Here is a 16,667-nt window from a genome sequence, read left to right as displayed (position 1 = left end):
CTGACAGTTCAGCACTCCCTCAGTGCTGAACCACTGTCAGTGCAGCACTCCCTCAGTACTGACCCTCTGACAGTGCAGCACTCTCTCAGTACTGACCCTCTGACAGTGCAGCACTCCCTCAGTACTAACCATCTGACAGTGCAGCGCTCCCTCATGACTGACCCTCTGACAGTGCAGCACTGCCTCAGTACTAACCATCTGACAGTGAAGCGCTCCCTCAGTACTGACCCTCTGACAGTGAAGCGCTCCCTCAGTATTGACCCTCTGACAGTGCAGCACTCCCTCAGTACTGATCAGCTGACAGTGCGGCACTCCCTCAGTACTGACCCTCTGAGAGTGCCATGCTCCCTTCTTTACTGACCCTCTGACAGGGCAGCACTCCCTCAGTACTGACCCTCTGACAGTGCAGCACTCCCTCAGTACTCACCCTCTGACAGTGCAGCACTCCCTCAGTACTCACCCTCTGACAGTGCAGCACTCCCTCAGTACTGACCCTCTGACAGTGCAGCACTCCCTCAGTACTGACCATCTAACAGTGCAGCACTCCCTCAGTACTAACCATCTGACAGTGAATCGCTACCTCAGTACTGACCCTCTGACAGTGCAGCCCACCCTCGGTACTGACCCTCTGACAGTGCGGCACTCCCTCAGTACTGACCCTCTCTCTGACAGTGCAGCGCTCCCACAGTACTGACCCTCTCTCTGACAGTGCAGCGCTCCTTCAGTACTGTCCCTCTCTCTGACAGTGCAGCGCTCCCTCAGTACTGAGCCTCTGACAGTGCAGCACTCCCTCAGTACTGACCCTCTGACAGTGCAGCACTCCCTCAGTACTGACCCTCTGACAGTGCAGCACTCCCTCAGTACTGACCCTCTGAGAGTGCGGCACTCCCTCAGTACTGACTCTGACAGTGCAGCGCTCCCTCAGTACTGACCCTCTGACAGTGCAGCACTCTCTCAGTACTGACCCTCTGACAGTGCAGCACTCCCTCAATACTGACCCTCTGACAGTGCAGCACTCCCTCAGTGCTGACCCTCTGACAGTGCAGCACTCCCTCAGTACTGACCCTCTGACTGTGCAGCACTCCCTCAGTACTGACCCTCTGACAGTGCAGCGCTCCCTCAGTACTGACCCTCTGACAGTGCGGCACTCCCTCAGTACTAACCCTCTGACAGTGCAGCACTCCCTCGGTATTAACCATTTGACAGTGCAGCATTCCCTCAGTACTGACCCCCTGAAAGTGCGGCACTCCCTCAGTACTAACCCTCTGACAGTGCAGCACTCCCTCAGTACTGATATTTGACAGTGCAGCATTCCCTCAGTACTGAATCTGTGACAGTGCAGCACTCCCTCAGTACTGACCCTCTGACAGTGCAGCACTCCCTCAGTACTGACCCTCTGACAGTGCGGCACTCCCTCAGTACTGACCATCTAACAGTGCAGCACTCCCTCAGTACTGGATTAGGCCAGTTTTCAGAGGCTAGATTCACAGTATAAAAGTGATCCCCCACAGTGCAGACTTTGTTTGCACTGAGTGCTGAATTTGGTGCATTTTGAGTGCTACAGTAAGAGTTTGGTGACCGAGGGAGTTAGGTGAGGAGGGAGTAGGGTGCTCCTTTCATTTTGTTTCCGACATTTCCGCAAAGATTGAAAAGAGAGCCAGGAGTTTACAGAAAGTGTAGCTGACTGGGAGCAGAGTCGGTGGTCGGAGATCTAGTTAGTCCACAGGGCAGCTATGTTCTGTCAGGTAAGAGGGGATGGAGGCTAGCCCAGTTACATGCTCCTCCTGTAGGATGTGGGTGGTGAGGGATACCACCGGTGTCCCCGCTGACTGTACCTGCGGGAAGTGCACCCAACTTCAGCTCCTCAAAGACCGTGTTAGGGAACTGGAGCTGAAGATGGATGAACTTCGGATCATCCGGGAGGCAGAGGGGGTGATTGAGAAGAGTTACAGGGAGGTAACCACACCCAAGGTACAGGACAAGAATAGCTGGGTTACAGTCAGGGGGAAAAAAACAAACAGGCAGACAGTGCAGGGATCCCTCGTGGCCGTTCCCCTTCAAAACAAGTATACCGTTTTGGATGCTGTTGGGGGGGATGACCTACCGGGGGAAGGCCCCAGCGGCCAGGTCTCTGGCACTGAGTCTGGCTCTGGGGCTCAGAAGGGAAGGGGGGAGAATAGAAAAGCAATAGTTGTAGGAGATTCAATGGTTAGGGGAATAGATAGGAGATTCTGTGGTCGCGAGCGAGACTCCCGGAAGGTATGTTGCCTCCCGGGTGCCAGGGTCAGGGATGTCTCGGATCGTGTCTTCAGGATCCTTAAGGGGGATGGCGAGCAGCCAGAAGTCGTGGTGCACATTGGTACCAACGACATAGGTAGGAAAAGGGGTGTGGAGGTAATAAACAAGTTTAGGGAGTTAGGCTGGAAGTTAAAAGCCAGGACAGACAGAGTTGTCATCTCTGGTTTGTTGCCGGTGCCACGTGATAGCGAGGCTAGGAATAGGGAGAGTGCAGTTGAACACGTGGCTGCAGGAATGGTGTAGGAGGGAGGGCTTCAGGTATTTGGATAATTGGAGCGCATTCTGGGGAAGGTGGGACCTGTACAAGCAGGACGGGTTGCATCTGAACCAGAGGGGCACCAATATCCTGGGAGGGAGGTTTTCTAGTACTCTTCGGGAGGGTTTAAACTAATTTGGCAGGGGAATGGGAACCGGATTTGTAGTCCAGCAACTAAGGTAGCCGATATTCAGGATGCCAAAGCGTGTAGTGAGGCAGTGGGGAAGGGAACACTGACAAAGGAGAGGACTTGCAGGCACGGAGATGGGTTGAAGTGTGTATACTTCAACGCAAGAAGCATCAGGAATAAGGTGGGTGAACTTAAGGCATGGATCGGTACTTGGGACTACGATGCGGTGGCCATCACGGAAACTTGGATAGAAGAGGGGCAGAAATGGTTGTTGGAGGTCCCTGGTTATAGATGTTTCAATAAGATTAGGGAGGGGGGTATAAGAGGTTGGGGGGGGGGGGGGTTGGCATTGTTAATTAGAGATAGTATAACAGCTGCAGAAAGGCAGTTCGAGGTGTATCACTCTAATGAGGTAGTATGGGTTGAAGTCAGAAATAGGAAAGGAGCAGTCACCTTGTTAGGAGTTTTCTATAGGCCCCCCAATAGTAGCAGAGATGTGGAGGAACAGATTGGGAAACAGATTTTGGAAAGGTGCAGAAGTCACAGGGTAGTAGTCATGGGTGACTTTAACTTCCCAAATATTGAGTGGAAAATCTTTAGATCAAATAGTTTGGATGGGGTGGTGTTTGTGCAGTGTGTCCAGGAAGCTTTTCTAACACAGTATGTAGATTGTCCGACCAGAGGAGGGGCAATATTGGATTTAGTACTTGGTAATGAACCAGGGCAAGTGATAGATTTGTTAGTGGGGGAGCATTTTGGAGATAGTGACCACAATTCTGTGACTTTCACTTTAGTAATGGAGAGGGATAGGTGAGTGCAACAGGGCAAGGTTTACAATTGGGCGAAGGGTAAATACGATGTTGTCAGACAAGAATTGAAGTGCATAAGTTGGGAACATAGGCTGTCAGGGAAGGACACAAGTGAAATGTGGAACTTGTTCAAGGAACAGGTACTATGTGTCCTTGATATGTATGTCCCTGTCAGGCAGGGAAGTGATGGTCGAGTGAGGGAACCATGGTTGACAAGAGAGGTTGAATGTCTTGTTAAGAGGAAAAAGGAGACTTATGTAAGGCTGAGGAAACAAGGTTCAGACAGGGCACTGGAGGGATACAAGATAGCCAGGAGGGAACTGAAGAAAGGAATTAGGAGAGCTAAGAGAGGGCATGAACAATCTTTGGCAGGTAGGATCAAGGAAAACCCCAAGGCCTTTTACACATATGTGAGAAATATGAGAATGACTAGAGCGAGGGTAGGTCCGATCAAGGACAGTAGCGGGAGATTGTGTATTGAGTCTGAAGAGATAGGAGAGGTCTTGAACGAGTACTTTTCTTCTGTATTTACAAATGAGAGGGGCCATATTGTTGGAGAGGACAGTGTGAAACAGACTGGTAAGCTCGAGGAAATACTTGTTAGGAAGGAAGATGTGTTGGGCATTTTGAAAAACTTGAGGATAGACAAGTCCCCCGGGCCTGACGGGATATATCCAAGGATTCTATGGGAAGCAAGAGATGAAATTGCAGAGCCGTTGGCAATGATCTTTTCGTCCTCACTGCCAACAGGGGTGGTACCAGGGGATTGGAGAGTGGCGAATGTCGTGCCCCTGTTCAAAAAAGGGACTAGAGATAACCCTGGGAATTACAGGCCAGTTAGTCTTACTTCGGTGGTAGGCAAAGTAATGGAAAGGGTACTGAAGGATAGGATTTCTGAGCATCTGGAAAGACACTGCTTGATTAGGGATAGTCAGCACGGATTTGTGAGGGGTAGGTCTTGCCTTACAAATCTTATTGAATTCTTTGAGGAGGTGACCAAGCATGTGGATGAAGGTAAAGCAGTGCATGTAGTGTACATGGATTTTAGTAAGGCATTTGATAAGGTTCCCCATGGTAGGCTTCTGCAGAAAGGAGGCATGGGATAATGGGAAATTTGGCCAGTTGGATAACAAACTGGCTAACCGATAGAAGTCAGAGAGTGGTGGTGGATGGCAAATATTCAGCCTGGATCCCAGTTACCAGTGGCGTACCACAGGGATCAGTTCTGGGTCCTCTGCTGTTTGTGATTTTCATTCATGACTTGGATGAGGGAGTTGAAGGGTGGGTCAGTAAATTTGCAGACGATACGAAGATTGGTGGAGTTGTGGATAGTAAGGAGGGCTGTTGTCGGCTGCAAAGAGACATAGATAGGATGCAGAGCTGGGCTGAGAAGTGGCAGATGGAGTTTAACCCTGAAAAGTGTGAGGTTGTCCATTTTGGAAGGACAAATATGAATGCGGAATACAGGGTTAACGGTAGAGTTCTTGGCAATGTGGAGGAGCAGAGAGATCTTGGGGTCTACGTTCATACATCTTTGAAAGTTGCCACTCAAGTGGATAGAGCTGTGAAGAAGGCCTATGGTGTGCTCGCGTTCATTAACAGAGGGATTGAATTTAAGAGCCGTGAGGTGATGATGCAGCTGTACAAAACTTTGGTAAGGCCACATTTGGAGTATTGTGTACAGTTTTGGTCGCCTCATTTTAGGAAGGATGTGGAAGCTTTGGAAAAGGTGCAAAGAAGATTTACCAGGATGTTGCCTGGAATGGAGAGAAGGTCTTATGAGGAAAGGTTGAGGGTGCTAGGCCTTTTCTCATTAGAACGGAGAAGGATGAGGGGCGACTTGATAGAGGTTTATAAGATGATCAGGGGAATAGATAGAGTAGACAGTCAGAGACTTTTTCCCCGGGTGGAACAAACCATTACAAGGGGACATAAATTTAAGGTATAGGAGGGATATCAGAGGTAGGTTCTTTACCCAGAGAGTAGTGGGGGCATGGAATGCACTGCCTGTGGAAGTAGTTGAGTCGGAAACATTAGGGACCTTCAAGCAGCTATTGGATAGGTACATGGATTACGGTAAAATGATATAGTGTAGATTTATTTGTTCTCAAGGGCAGCACGGTAGCATTGTGGAGAGCACAATTGCTTCACAGCTCCAGGGTCCCCAGGTTCGATTCCGGCTTGGGTCACTATCTGTGCGGAGTCTGCACGTCCTCCCCGTGTCTGCGTGGGTTTCCTCCGGGTGCTCCGGTTTCCTCCCACAGTCCAAATATGTGCGGGTTAGGTGAATTGGCCAATGATAAATTGCCCTTAATGTCCAAATTGCCCTTGGTGTTGGGTGGAGGTGTTGAGTTTGGGTAGGGTGCTCTTTCCAAGAGCCGGTGCAGACTCAAAGGGCCGAATGGCCTCCTTCTGCACTGTAAATTCAATGATAATCTATGATTAATCTAGGACAAAGGTTCGGCACAACATCGTGGGCCGAAGGGCCTGTTCTGTGCTGTATTTTCTATGTTCTATGTTCTATATACTGACCCTCTGACAGTGCAGCGCTCCCTCAGGACTGACCCTCTGACAGTGCGGCACTACCTCAGTACTGACCCTCTTGACAGTGCAGCACTCCCTCAGTACTGACCCTCTGACATTGCAGCACTCCCTCAGTACTGACCCTCTGACAGTGCAGAGCACCCACAGTACTGACCCTCTGACAGTGCAACACTCCCTCAGTACTGACCCTCTGACAGTGCAGCGTTCCCACAGTACTGACCCTCTGACAGTGCAGCACTCCCTCAGGACTGACCCTCTGACAGTGCAGCACTCACTCAGTACTGACCCTCTGACAGTGCAGCGCTCCCTCAGTACTGACTCTCCAACAGTACAGTACTCCCTCAGTACTGACCCTCTGACAGTGCAGCACTCCCTCAGTACTGACCCTCTGGTAGTGCAGCGCTCCCACAGTACTGACTCTGTGACAGTGCAGCACTCCCTCAGTACAGACCCTCTGGTAGTGCAGCGCTCCCTCAGTACTGACTCTCCGACAGTGCAGTACTCCCTCAGTACTGACCCTCTGACAGTGCAGCACTCCCTCAGTACTGACCCTCTGACAGTGCAGAGCTCCCATAGTACTGACCCTCTGACAGTGCGGCACTCCCTCAGTACTGACCCTCTGACAGTGCAGCGCTCCCTCAGTACTGACTCTCTGACAATGCAGCACTCCCTCAGTACTGACCCCCTGACAATGCGGCACTCCCTCAGTACTGACCCTCTGACAGTGCAGCGCTCCCTCAGTACTGACCCTCTGACAGTGCGGAGCTCCCTCAGTACTGACCCTCTGACAGTGCGGAGCTCCCTCAGTACTGACCCTCTGACAGTGCGGAGCTCCCTCAGTACTGACCATCTAACAGTGCAGCACTCCCTCAGTGCTAACCATCTGACAGTGCAGCCCACCATCGGTACTGATCAGCTGACAGTGCAGTGTTCCTTCAGTACTGACCCTCTGAGAGTGCAGCACTCCCTCAGTCCTGACTCTCTGACAGTGCAGCACTCCCTCAGTACTGACCTTCTGACAGTGCAGCACTCACTCAGTACTGACCCTCTGAAAGTGCAGCGCTCCCTCAGTACTGACTCTCTGACAGTGCAGCACTCCCTCAGTACTGACCCTCTGGCAGTGCAGCGCTCCCTCAGTACTGACTCTGTGACAGTGCAGCACTCCTTCAGTACTTACCCTCTGACAGTGCAGCACTCCCTCAGTACTGACCATCTGACAGTGCAGCGCTCCCTCAGTACTGACCCTCTAACAGTGCAGCGCTCCCTCAGTACTAACCCTCTGACAGTGCAGCACTCCCTCGGTACTGACCCTCTGACAGTGCAGCGCTGCTCAGTACTGACCCTCTGACAGGGCAGCGCTCCCTCAGTACTGACCCTCTGACAGTGCAGCACTCCCTCAGGACTGACCCTCTGACAGTGCAGCACTCTCTCAGTACTGACCCTCTGACAGAGCAGCACTCCCTCAGTACTGACCCTCTGACAGTGCAGAGCACCCACAGTACTGACCCTCTGACAGTGCAGCACTCCCTCAGTACTGACCCTCTGACAGTGCAGAGCGCCCACAGTACTGACCCTCTGACAGTGCAGCACTCCCTCAGGACTGACCCTCTGACAGTGCAGCACTCACTCAGTACTGACCCTCTGACAGTGCAGCACTCCCTCAGTACTGGCCCTCTGACAGTGCAGCACTCACTCAGTACTGACCCTCTGACAGTGCAGCACTCCCTCAGTACCGACTCTCCGACAGTACAGCACTCCTTCAGTACTTACCCTCTGACAGTGCAGCGCTCCCTCAGGACTGACCCTTTGACAGTGCAGCACTCCCTCAGTACTGACCATCTGACAGTGCGGCACTCCCTCAGTACTAACCCTCTGACTGTGCAGCGCTCCCTCAGTACTGACCCTCTGACAGTGCGTCACTCCCTCAGTACTTACCCTCTGACAGTGCAGCGCTCCCTCAGGACTGACCCTCTGACAGTGCAGCACTCCCTCAGTACTGACCATCTGACAGTGCGGCACTCCCTCAGTACTAACCCTCTGACAGTGCAGCACTCCCTCGGTACTGACCCTCTGACAGTGCAGCGCTGCTCAGTACTGACCCTCTGACAGTGCAGCACTCCCTCAGAACTGACCCTCTGACAGTGCAGCACTCCCTCATTCCTGACCCTCTGACATTGCAGCACTCCCTCAGTGCTGAATCTCTTTCAGTGCAGCACGCCCTCAGTACTGTACCTCTGACAGTGCAGCACTCACTCAGTACTGACCTTCTGACAGTGCAGCACTCCCTCGGTACTGACCCTCTAACAGTGCAGCACTCCCTCAGTACTGACCCTCTGACAGTGCAGCACTCCCTCGGTACTGATCCTCTGACAGTGCAGCACTCCCTCAGTACTGACCCTCTGACAGTGCAGCACTCCCTTGGTACTGACCCTCTAACAGTGCGGCACTCCCTCAGTACTGACCCTCTGACAGTGCAGCACTCCTTCGGTACTAACCATCTGACAGTGCAGCGGTCCCTCTTGACTGACCCTCTGACAGTGCAGCACTCCCTCAGTACTGACCCTCTGACAGTGCAGCGCACCCTCGGTACTAACCATTTGACAATGCAGTGCTCCCTCACAACTGACCCTCTGACATTGCAGCGCTCCCTCGGTACTGACCCTCTGACAGTGCAGTGCACCCTCAGTACTGACCCTCTGACAGTGCAGCACTCCCACAGTACTGACCCTCTGACAGTGCAGCGCTCACTCAGTCCTGACCCTCTGAAAGTGCGGTCCTTCCTCAGTACTGACCCTCTGACAGTGCAGCACTCCTTCGGTACTAACCATCTGACAGTGCAGCACTCCCTCAGTCCTGACCCTCTGAAAGTGTGGTCCTTCCTCAGTACTGACCCTCTGACAGTGCAGCACTCCCTCAGTACTGACCCTCTGACAGTGCAGCACTCCCTCAGTACTGACCCTCTGGTAGTGCAGCGCTCCCTCAGTACTGACCCTCTGACAGTGCAGCACTCCCTCAGTACTGACCCTCTGGTAGTGCAGCGCTCCCTCAGTACTGACCCTCTGACAGTGCAGCGCTCCCTCAGTACTGACTCTCCGACAGTGCAGTACTCCCTCAGTACTGATCCTCTGACAGTGCAGCACTCCCTCAGTACTGACCCTTTACCAGTGCAGAGCTCCCATAGTACTGACCCTCTGACAGTGCGGCACAACCTCAGTACTGACCCTCAGACAGTGCAGCGCTCCATCAGTACTGACCCTCTGACAGTGCAGCGCTCCCTCAGTCCTGACTCTCTGACAGTCCAGCACTCCCTCAGTACTGACCCTCTGACAGTGCAGCACTCACTCAGTACTGACCCTCTGACAGTGCAGCGCTCCCTCAGTACTGACTCTCTGACAGTGCAGTACTCCCTCAGTACTGACCCTCTGACAGTGCAGCACTCACTCAGTACTGACCCTCTGACAGTGCAGCGCTCCCTCAGGACTGACCCTCTGACAGTGCAGCACTCCCTCAGTACTGACCATCTGACAGTGCGGCACTCCCTCAGTACTAACCCTCTGACTGTGCAGCGCTCCCTCAGTAGTAACCCTCTGACAGTGCAGCACTCCCTCGGTACTGACCCTCTGACAGTGCAGCGCTGCTCAGTACTGACCCTCTGACAGTGCAGCACTCCCTCAGATCTGACCCTCTGACAGTGCAGCACTCCCTCATTCCTGACCCTCTGACAGTGCAGCACTCCCTCAGTGCTGAATCTCTTTCAGTGCAGCACGCCCTCAGTACTGTACCTCTGACAGTGCAGCACTCACTCAGTACTGACCTTCTGACAGTGCAGCACTCCCTTGGTACTGACCCTCTAACAGTGCAGCACTCCCTCAGTACTGACCCTCTGACAGTGCAGCACTCCTTCGGTACTAACCATCTGACAGTGCAGCGGTCCCTCATGACTGACCCTCTGACAGTGCAGCACTCCCTCAGTACTGACCCTCTGACAGTGCAGCGCACCCTCGGTACTAACCATCTGACAATGCAGTGCTCCCTCACTACTGACCCTCTGACATTGCAGCGCTCCCTCGGTACTGACCCTCTGACAGTGCAGCGCACCCTCAGTACTGACCCTCTGACAGTGCAGCACTCCCACAGTACTGACCCTCTGACAGTGCAGCGCTCCCTCAGTCCTGACCCTCTGAAAGTGCGGTCCTTCCTCAGTACTGACCCTCTGACAGTGCAGCACTCCTTCGGTACTAACCATCTGACAGTGCAGCACTCCCTCAGTCCTGACCGTCTGAAAGTGCGGTCCTTCCTCAGTACTGACCCTCTGACAGTGCAGCACTCCCTCAGTACTGACCCTCTGACAGTGCGGCACTCCCTCAGTACTGACTCTGTGACAGTGCGGCACTCCCTCAGTACTGACTCTGTGACAGTGCAGCACTCCCTCAGTACTAAATGCAATAATGAAAAATGTTTACAAGCTGTAAATTGTAAGGGGGGGGAAGAACTAGATTTCTCCGATTGCATGTTGGAATTGAGGTACGCTTTTAGTCAAAGCCTAACCCTTTCTTCATTGTACATAAGAACATAAGAAACAGGAGTGGGGTAGGCCATTTAGCCCTTCAAGACTGCCCCCTGAACCCTTGTCTCTCTTGTCTTGTCAGTTGCTCACCAGAGAACAGGTCAGTACATTTCATGAAGATTTCCCAGAGAATGAGTGCCAGTGAATAGACGTCTGCCTGTTTCAGAGTGGACGCGCAGTCCCGCAGGTTAATGGAACCATCCAGTATTTCAGGGGCCATATAACGGTGTGTCCCCACCTGCAGAAAGATGGAAGCCAAACACAAGAGTGATGTTTCTGTCTGAATCAATAAACATTTACCCATTGCTTGTGTCGTCTGTACAACGGCTGAACCTTTCTTGCTCTCGGGGTGTCCGGATACAAAGAGTTACAGCCCCTTTGCTGATCTGCTGCTGTCAGATTCATGAGTAAATTTACAACCCCAGCCTTCATCCCATTTAGTCCAAGGTACCCGGAACACCAATTCTTGGAGTGGAGAGAGAACTAATATCCTGTGACAGTGCATCACTTACATTCCTATTTACTTCATTGTCTGAAGCCTAACACACTGACACTTTATCCCCACCCTGCTAGCTAATATATTTGAAATGTTTTGTCATGTATCAGATGAAAAGGATCAAGATGGGAGAGAGCACAAAATTAAATAATGAGCAATCAAAGCAAACGCAACATGAGGGAAAAGATTTTCATGCAGTAAGTGGTTAAGATCTGGAATGCAATGCCTAAGAATGTGGTGAAGGCAGGTACAGTCAAGACATTCAAAAGATATTGGACTGTTATCTGAAAAAGAAGAATGTCTCGGATCATGGGGAGAAGGCAGGGGTGTGGCAATAGGTGAAATGCTCATTCGGGAAGCTGGTGCAGATACGATGAGCCTTCTGCTCTGTGACAAATCTGTTGTTCTGTGATTCCATAGCTTTACAAATCTCATGAATAAAGTATGAGCTCGATCTTCCCAAAGGGAACAAAGTCCCCGAGCGAATGCATTTAGCTGCGTGATTCCCGACACTCGCTGTGCTGAGAAACACAAGGCTATTTAACGTACTCACTTTGATTAAGGGGCCTAAACAGGGAAAGCACATAGTCCCTGTTATAACCTGCCTGCTTACTATTGGCTGGGGACTAATGACAATCCCACAATCCTGTGGGAGTATGAGCTTCCCCAATGAGGGGGGCGGAGAAACCATTAGTAAACTCCAAGTATAAATAAAGCTGGCCAGTTTGGAACCAGCAGGAAGGAGTGTGCAGCAAGGGAAGTTGCTGCTGCTGTTATATATATATATATATATATATATATATATATATGATTGTAAATAAATGTTATTACTTTGTATCCTTAAAACTCGTGCTGGATTTTTCGTGGCCCTCACAAAACTGGCGATGAGGGTTAAAGTGAATAGCTGTCTACACTGCTGAAGCCACCTCCCTGGATTTTTGTTGGATACAGGTTGGAAGTTGTTTTCTGTTATACCATGCCTCTGTACGGACGTTTGGATGTTTTCGATGCTGCGCTGGAAAGCTGGAACCAGTACACACAACGGATGCGTTACTATTTCCGGGCAAACAATATCACCGAAAACGAGCGCCAGGTGGTCATATTGCTCACCGCCTGCGGCCCGCATACGTTTGGGGTGATTAGGAGCCTTACGTACCCAGCTGCGCCAGACACCAAAACGTTTGATGAACTTGTGAATATAGTGGGGCAACATTTTAACCCAACCCCGTCCACGATAGTCCAACGTTACCGGTTTAATACCGCTGAGAGGACCCCTGGGGAATCCCTTGCCGATTTTCTATCCAGGCTACGCAGGATTGCGGAGTACTGTGACTATGGTGAGACCTTGTCAGAAATGTTACGCGACCGTTTGGTTTGCGGTATTAACAATGCGGCCACCCAGAGAAAGTTGTTAGCTGAGCCAACATTGACTTTTCCATAGGCCATTCAAATAGTATTGTCCCAAGAGAGCGCAGAACGAGGAGTGCAGGAGCAATAGGGAATGGAAGTGCATGCCTTGGGGCGCAACCCCTTCCGTCTGAAAACGTCTCCCCGTACTCCTGCGGTACCTTGGGCGAGGCGACGTCCGGACCGACGCCAGTGGCCGTCGGACATTCCTCCCCAAAGGGAGCCTTCTCCAGAACCAATGGATGAGGAGCCATGTCCGTGTCAGACTTGTAGGCGCCGACCCCGTCACGGACGCCGGTCCTGGGGGCACCAGAGGCGCCGTCGTTCCGACCGAAACTGGGACCAGCCCAGGGGCCGTAACTGGGACCAGCCCAGGGGCCGTACCTTCCATGTGGATGAACCTGTGGCGACTACTCCTGAGGATGTGAAGATGGAGGACGACTGCCTGCAGCTGCATTGTGTGGCAGCTCCCCGTGTGGCCCCCATTAAGGTGACAGTATGGGTCAATGGCCACCCGCTTGAGATGGAGTTGGACACTGGCGCAGCGGTCTCTGTGATCGCCCAGAGGACATTCGACCGCATCAAGCAGGGAAAACAGACCCTTACATTAACCGACTCACAGGCCAGGTTGGTGACCTACACGGGGGAACCACTGGACATTGCAGGGACTACAATGACCCCTGTTGTTTATGGATGCCAGGAGGGGCGTTTCCCACTTATCGTGGTGCGCGGCCATGGGCCCAGCCTGTTGGGTCGGGACTGGTTGCGCCATTTGCGGTTGCAATGGCAGCACATCCTCCAAACAGTTTCTGAAGGGTTGACTGAGGTGCTAGGACCAGTTGGTTTGGGGAAAATAAAAGGGGCCGTAGCCCGTATCCAAGTCGAACCAGGAGCCACGCCGCGCTATTTCCGGGCCTGCCCGGTGCCTTACGCCTTGCTCGAGAAGGTAGAAGGGGAGCTCACTCGTTTGGAGAGTTTGGGTATTATCAGGCCCATCCGTTTTGCTGACTGGGCAGCACCAATTGTACCTGTAATGAAGCCAGATGCCACAGTTTGCTTGTGTGGCGACTATAAACTTAGTGAATACGGCTTCCCGACTCGACCGATATCCAATGCCTCGCATAGAGGATCTCTAAACGAAGCTTGCAGGTGGACTCTCGTTCACAAAATTAGATATGAGTCACGCCTACCTGCAGTTGGAGCTGGACCCTGCCTCCCGACCATATGTAACGATTAATACACACCGGGGCCTGTATGAATATGCACGGTTGCCCTTTGGAGTATCCTCTGCCTGCGCAATTTTTCAAAGTGTTATGGAGGGCGTTTTGAGAGGTTTACCACATGTTGCTGTCTACTTAGATGACGTTTTGATTATAGGGACGTCGGAGCAGGAACATTTGGAAAATCTGGAGGCTGTCCTTAGACGCTTTTCGGAGGCTGGAGTCCGTTTACGTCGCACAAAGTGCGTATTTCAGGCAAAGGAAGTAGTCTACCTAGGTTATCGGGTGGACCGCGAAGGTCTGCACCCCGTCGCAGAGAAGGTGTGTGCAATTCAACAGGCCCCCACCCGACTGACACTTCGCATCTTTGCTCTTTTCTCTGTCTCGTAAACTATTACGGGAAGTTCCTCCCCAATCTGGCAACTACGCTGGCCCCCTTGCACCTTCTGCTAAAGAAAAATCACACCTGGGTTTGGAGTCAGCCGCAAGAAACTGCTTTCCGGTGGGTAAAGCAACAATTGTCGTTGTCTGGGTTACTAACCCACTATGATCCTGGAAAGCCTTTGCTCGTCACATGTGATGCATCCCCGTATGGTATTGGGGCCGTCCTGTCCCACAAGATGGAGAACGAGGCCGAGCGGCCGATAGCTTTCGCCTCCCGCACATTGACTGCAGCGGAGAAAAAGTACGTGCAGATCGAGAAGGAGGGCCTGGCAGTGGTTTTTGCGGTGAAACGCTTCCACCAGTACGTGTACGGCCGCCATTTCACTATCGTGACTGATCATAAGCCTCTGCTGGGACTTTTCAGAGAGGATAAGCCAATACCGCCCATTGCTTCCGCACGGATCCAGCGCTGGGCTTTGTTGCTTGCTGCATACGAGCATTCTCTGGAGCACAAACCAGGTACGCAGATAGCAAACGCCGACGCACTGAACCAATTGCCTTTATCGACCGGCCCCATGTCGACCCCCACTACCGGTGAGGTGGTTGCAACCCTAAATTTTATGGACACCTTGCCTGTCACGGCATCACAGATCCGTGAGTGGACCCAGACGGAGCCAGTCCTGTCAAAGGTTCGGCACATAGTCCTGTATGGTGGGCAGCATAGACAGCTCCCAGGCGAGTTGCGGGCATTTTCCTCCAAGCTGTCAGAATTCAGTGTGGAAGACGGCATCCTCTTGTGGGGGACGCGTGTGATTGTCCCGGAAAAAGGCCAGGAGCTGCTACTAACAGACTTGCACAATGGGCATCCAGGTGTGACCAAAATGATAATGTTGGCCCGGAGTTATGTCTGGTGGCCAGGCCTCGACACCGTATTGAGAAGGTGGCCCAAAACTGCTCCAATTTACTGCAAAGGGCCAGGAGCATCAGAAGCTTCCGCCGGCCGCGCCCCTACATCACTGGGAATGGCCAGGGCGGCCTTGGGCACGCTTGCATGCAGATTTCGCAGGCCTTTTTCAAGGATCCATGTTCCTTCTATTAATTGACGCCCAGTCTAAATGGCTAGAGGTGCATAAAATGCAGGGGACAACGTCCTGCGCAACAATTGAAAAGATGCGTTTGTCGTTTAGTACGCATGGCCTCCCCGAGGTGCTGGTCACGGATAACGGCACTCCATTCACGAGTGAGAAGTTTGCGAGGTTCACGAAGATGAACGGCATACGCCATATCCGCACAGCCCCTTACCACCCGGCTTCAAATGGGTTGGCAGAGCGTGCAGTGCAGACATTCAAAAGAGGCCTAAAGAAGCAGTCTTCCGGATCAATGGACACGAGACTGGCTTGCTTTTTGTTTACGTATCGGACCACCCCCCCATGCGGTGACTGGGGTAGCTCCCGCAGAACACCCAATGGGCCGGAGACTTCGCACCCGCCTTAGCATGGTTTTCCCGGACATTGGCGCAAAAGTACGCCGCACACAAGAACGGCAGGGACAGCGATTTTCTCGTAAACGGCCGATTCGGCAGTTTGCGCCCGGTGACCCAGTGTTCGTTCGGAATTTTGCTGGTGGGTTCCTGGCGTAATCTTTCGCCAAACGGGCCCTATATCTTACCAGGTGCAAGCCCAGGGTCGTCTCCAGCGCAAACATGTAGACCACGTTCGGTCCAGAAGACTATCCCCTCAAAAGATTCCCCGCCCCCGGAGCTCATTTCTACAGCCGCAGAGACCAGAGACAAGGGAAGGGAGTCCTCACAATCTTCCACTGGTGCCTCACTCGAAGCCTGCGCAGGTCGTTACAGAACCGAATGGAGATAGAGACGCTGACATGACGGAAGCAGCAGACTCTGACTCCGAGATGGAGACACAGGATGCATCAGAGGGGAATACTCGGGTCCAAGGGCCGTAGATGTACAACCGTTACGCCGTTCATCACGGAAGCGCCGGTCTCCGTCTCGTTACACGCCGCCTGATCCAGCGCCGCGTGCAAATGGCGTCCGGCCTGCGGCAAAACGAGTCCGACGCCCTCCTTCCCCAGGGTCTCCTTGGACTTTGGGGGGGGAGGGATGTTATAACCTGCCTGCTTACCATTGGCTGGGGACTAATGACAATCCCACAATCCTGTGGGAGTATGAGCTTCCCCAATGAGGGGCGGAGAAACCATTAGTAAACTCCAAGTATAAATAAAGCTGGCCAGTTTGGAAACAGCAGGACGGAGTGTGCAGCAAGGGAAGTTGCTGCTGTTGTTATATATATATGTTATTGTAAATAAATGTTATTACTTTGTATCCTTAAAACTCGTGCTGGATTCTTCGTGGCCCTCACAAAAGTCCCGTTTTTTATAACGGGGAGCTCCGCATGCCTGAACTCCCCATTGCAGCGAGAGATCGGGACGTCATTTTTAAATGGCCTCCCAACTTCCAAGGCTCCCAAAAGAATCCCCAACCTCCCACCACCCCAAAGAGAATATGGGAGGATCCCCCAGTCCCCCCCCCCAACAACA

At 52.4% G+C, this 16,667-nt stretch overlaps 1 protein-coding gene across 2 annotated transcripts in view; it reads right to left on the bottom strand.

The window, feature by feature from the left end:
* Window positions 1–16,667, bottom strand: part of LOC140405558 (bone morphogenetic protein receptor type-2-like) — a 106,795-nt gene that overhangs the window by 15,523 nt on the left and 74,605 nt on the right. For both annotated transcript variants that reach the window (XM_072494119.1, XM_072494118.1), the window contains one exon: window positions 10,695–10,842. In XM_072494119.1, the coding sequence (XP_072350220.1) occupies window positions 10,695–10,842 (148 nt within the window). The remainder of the gene's footprint in view (window positions 1–10,694; window positions 10,843–16,667) is intronic.

This window comes from Scyliorhinus torazame, unplaced genomic scaffold (assembly GCF_047496885.1).
Source record: "Scyliorhinus torazame isolate Kashiwa2021f unplaced genomic scaffold, sScyTor2.1 scaffold_58, whole genome shotgun sequence".
NCBI classification, from domain to species: domain Eukaryota; kingdom Metazoa; phylum Chordata; class Chondrichthyes; order Carcharhiniformes; family Scyliorhinidae; genus Scyliorhinus; species Scyliorhinus torazame.
Note: the sequence above shows the minus strand (reverse complement) of the source record. Positions and strands in the feature narration are given on the sequence as shown.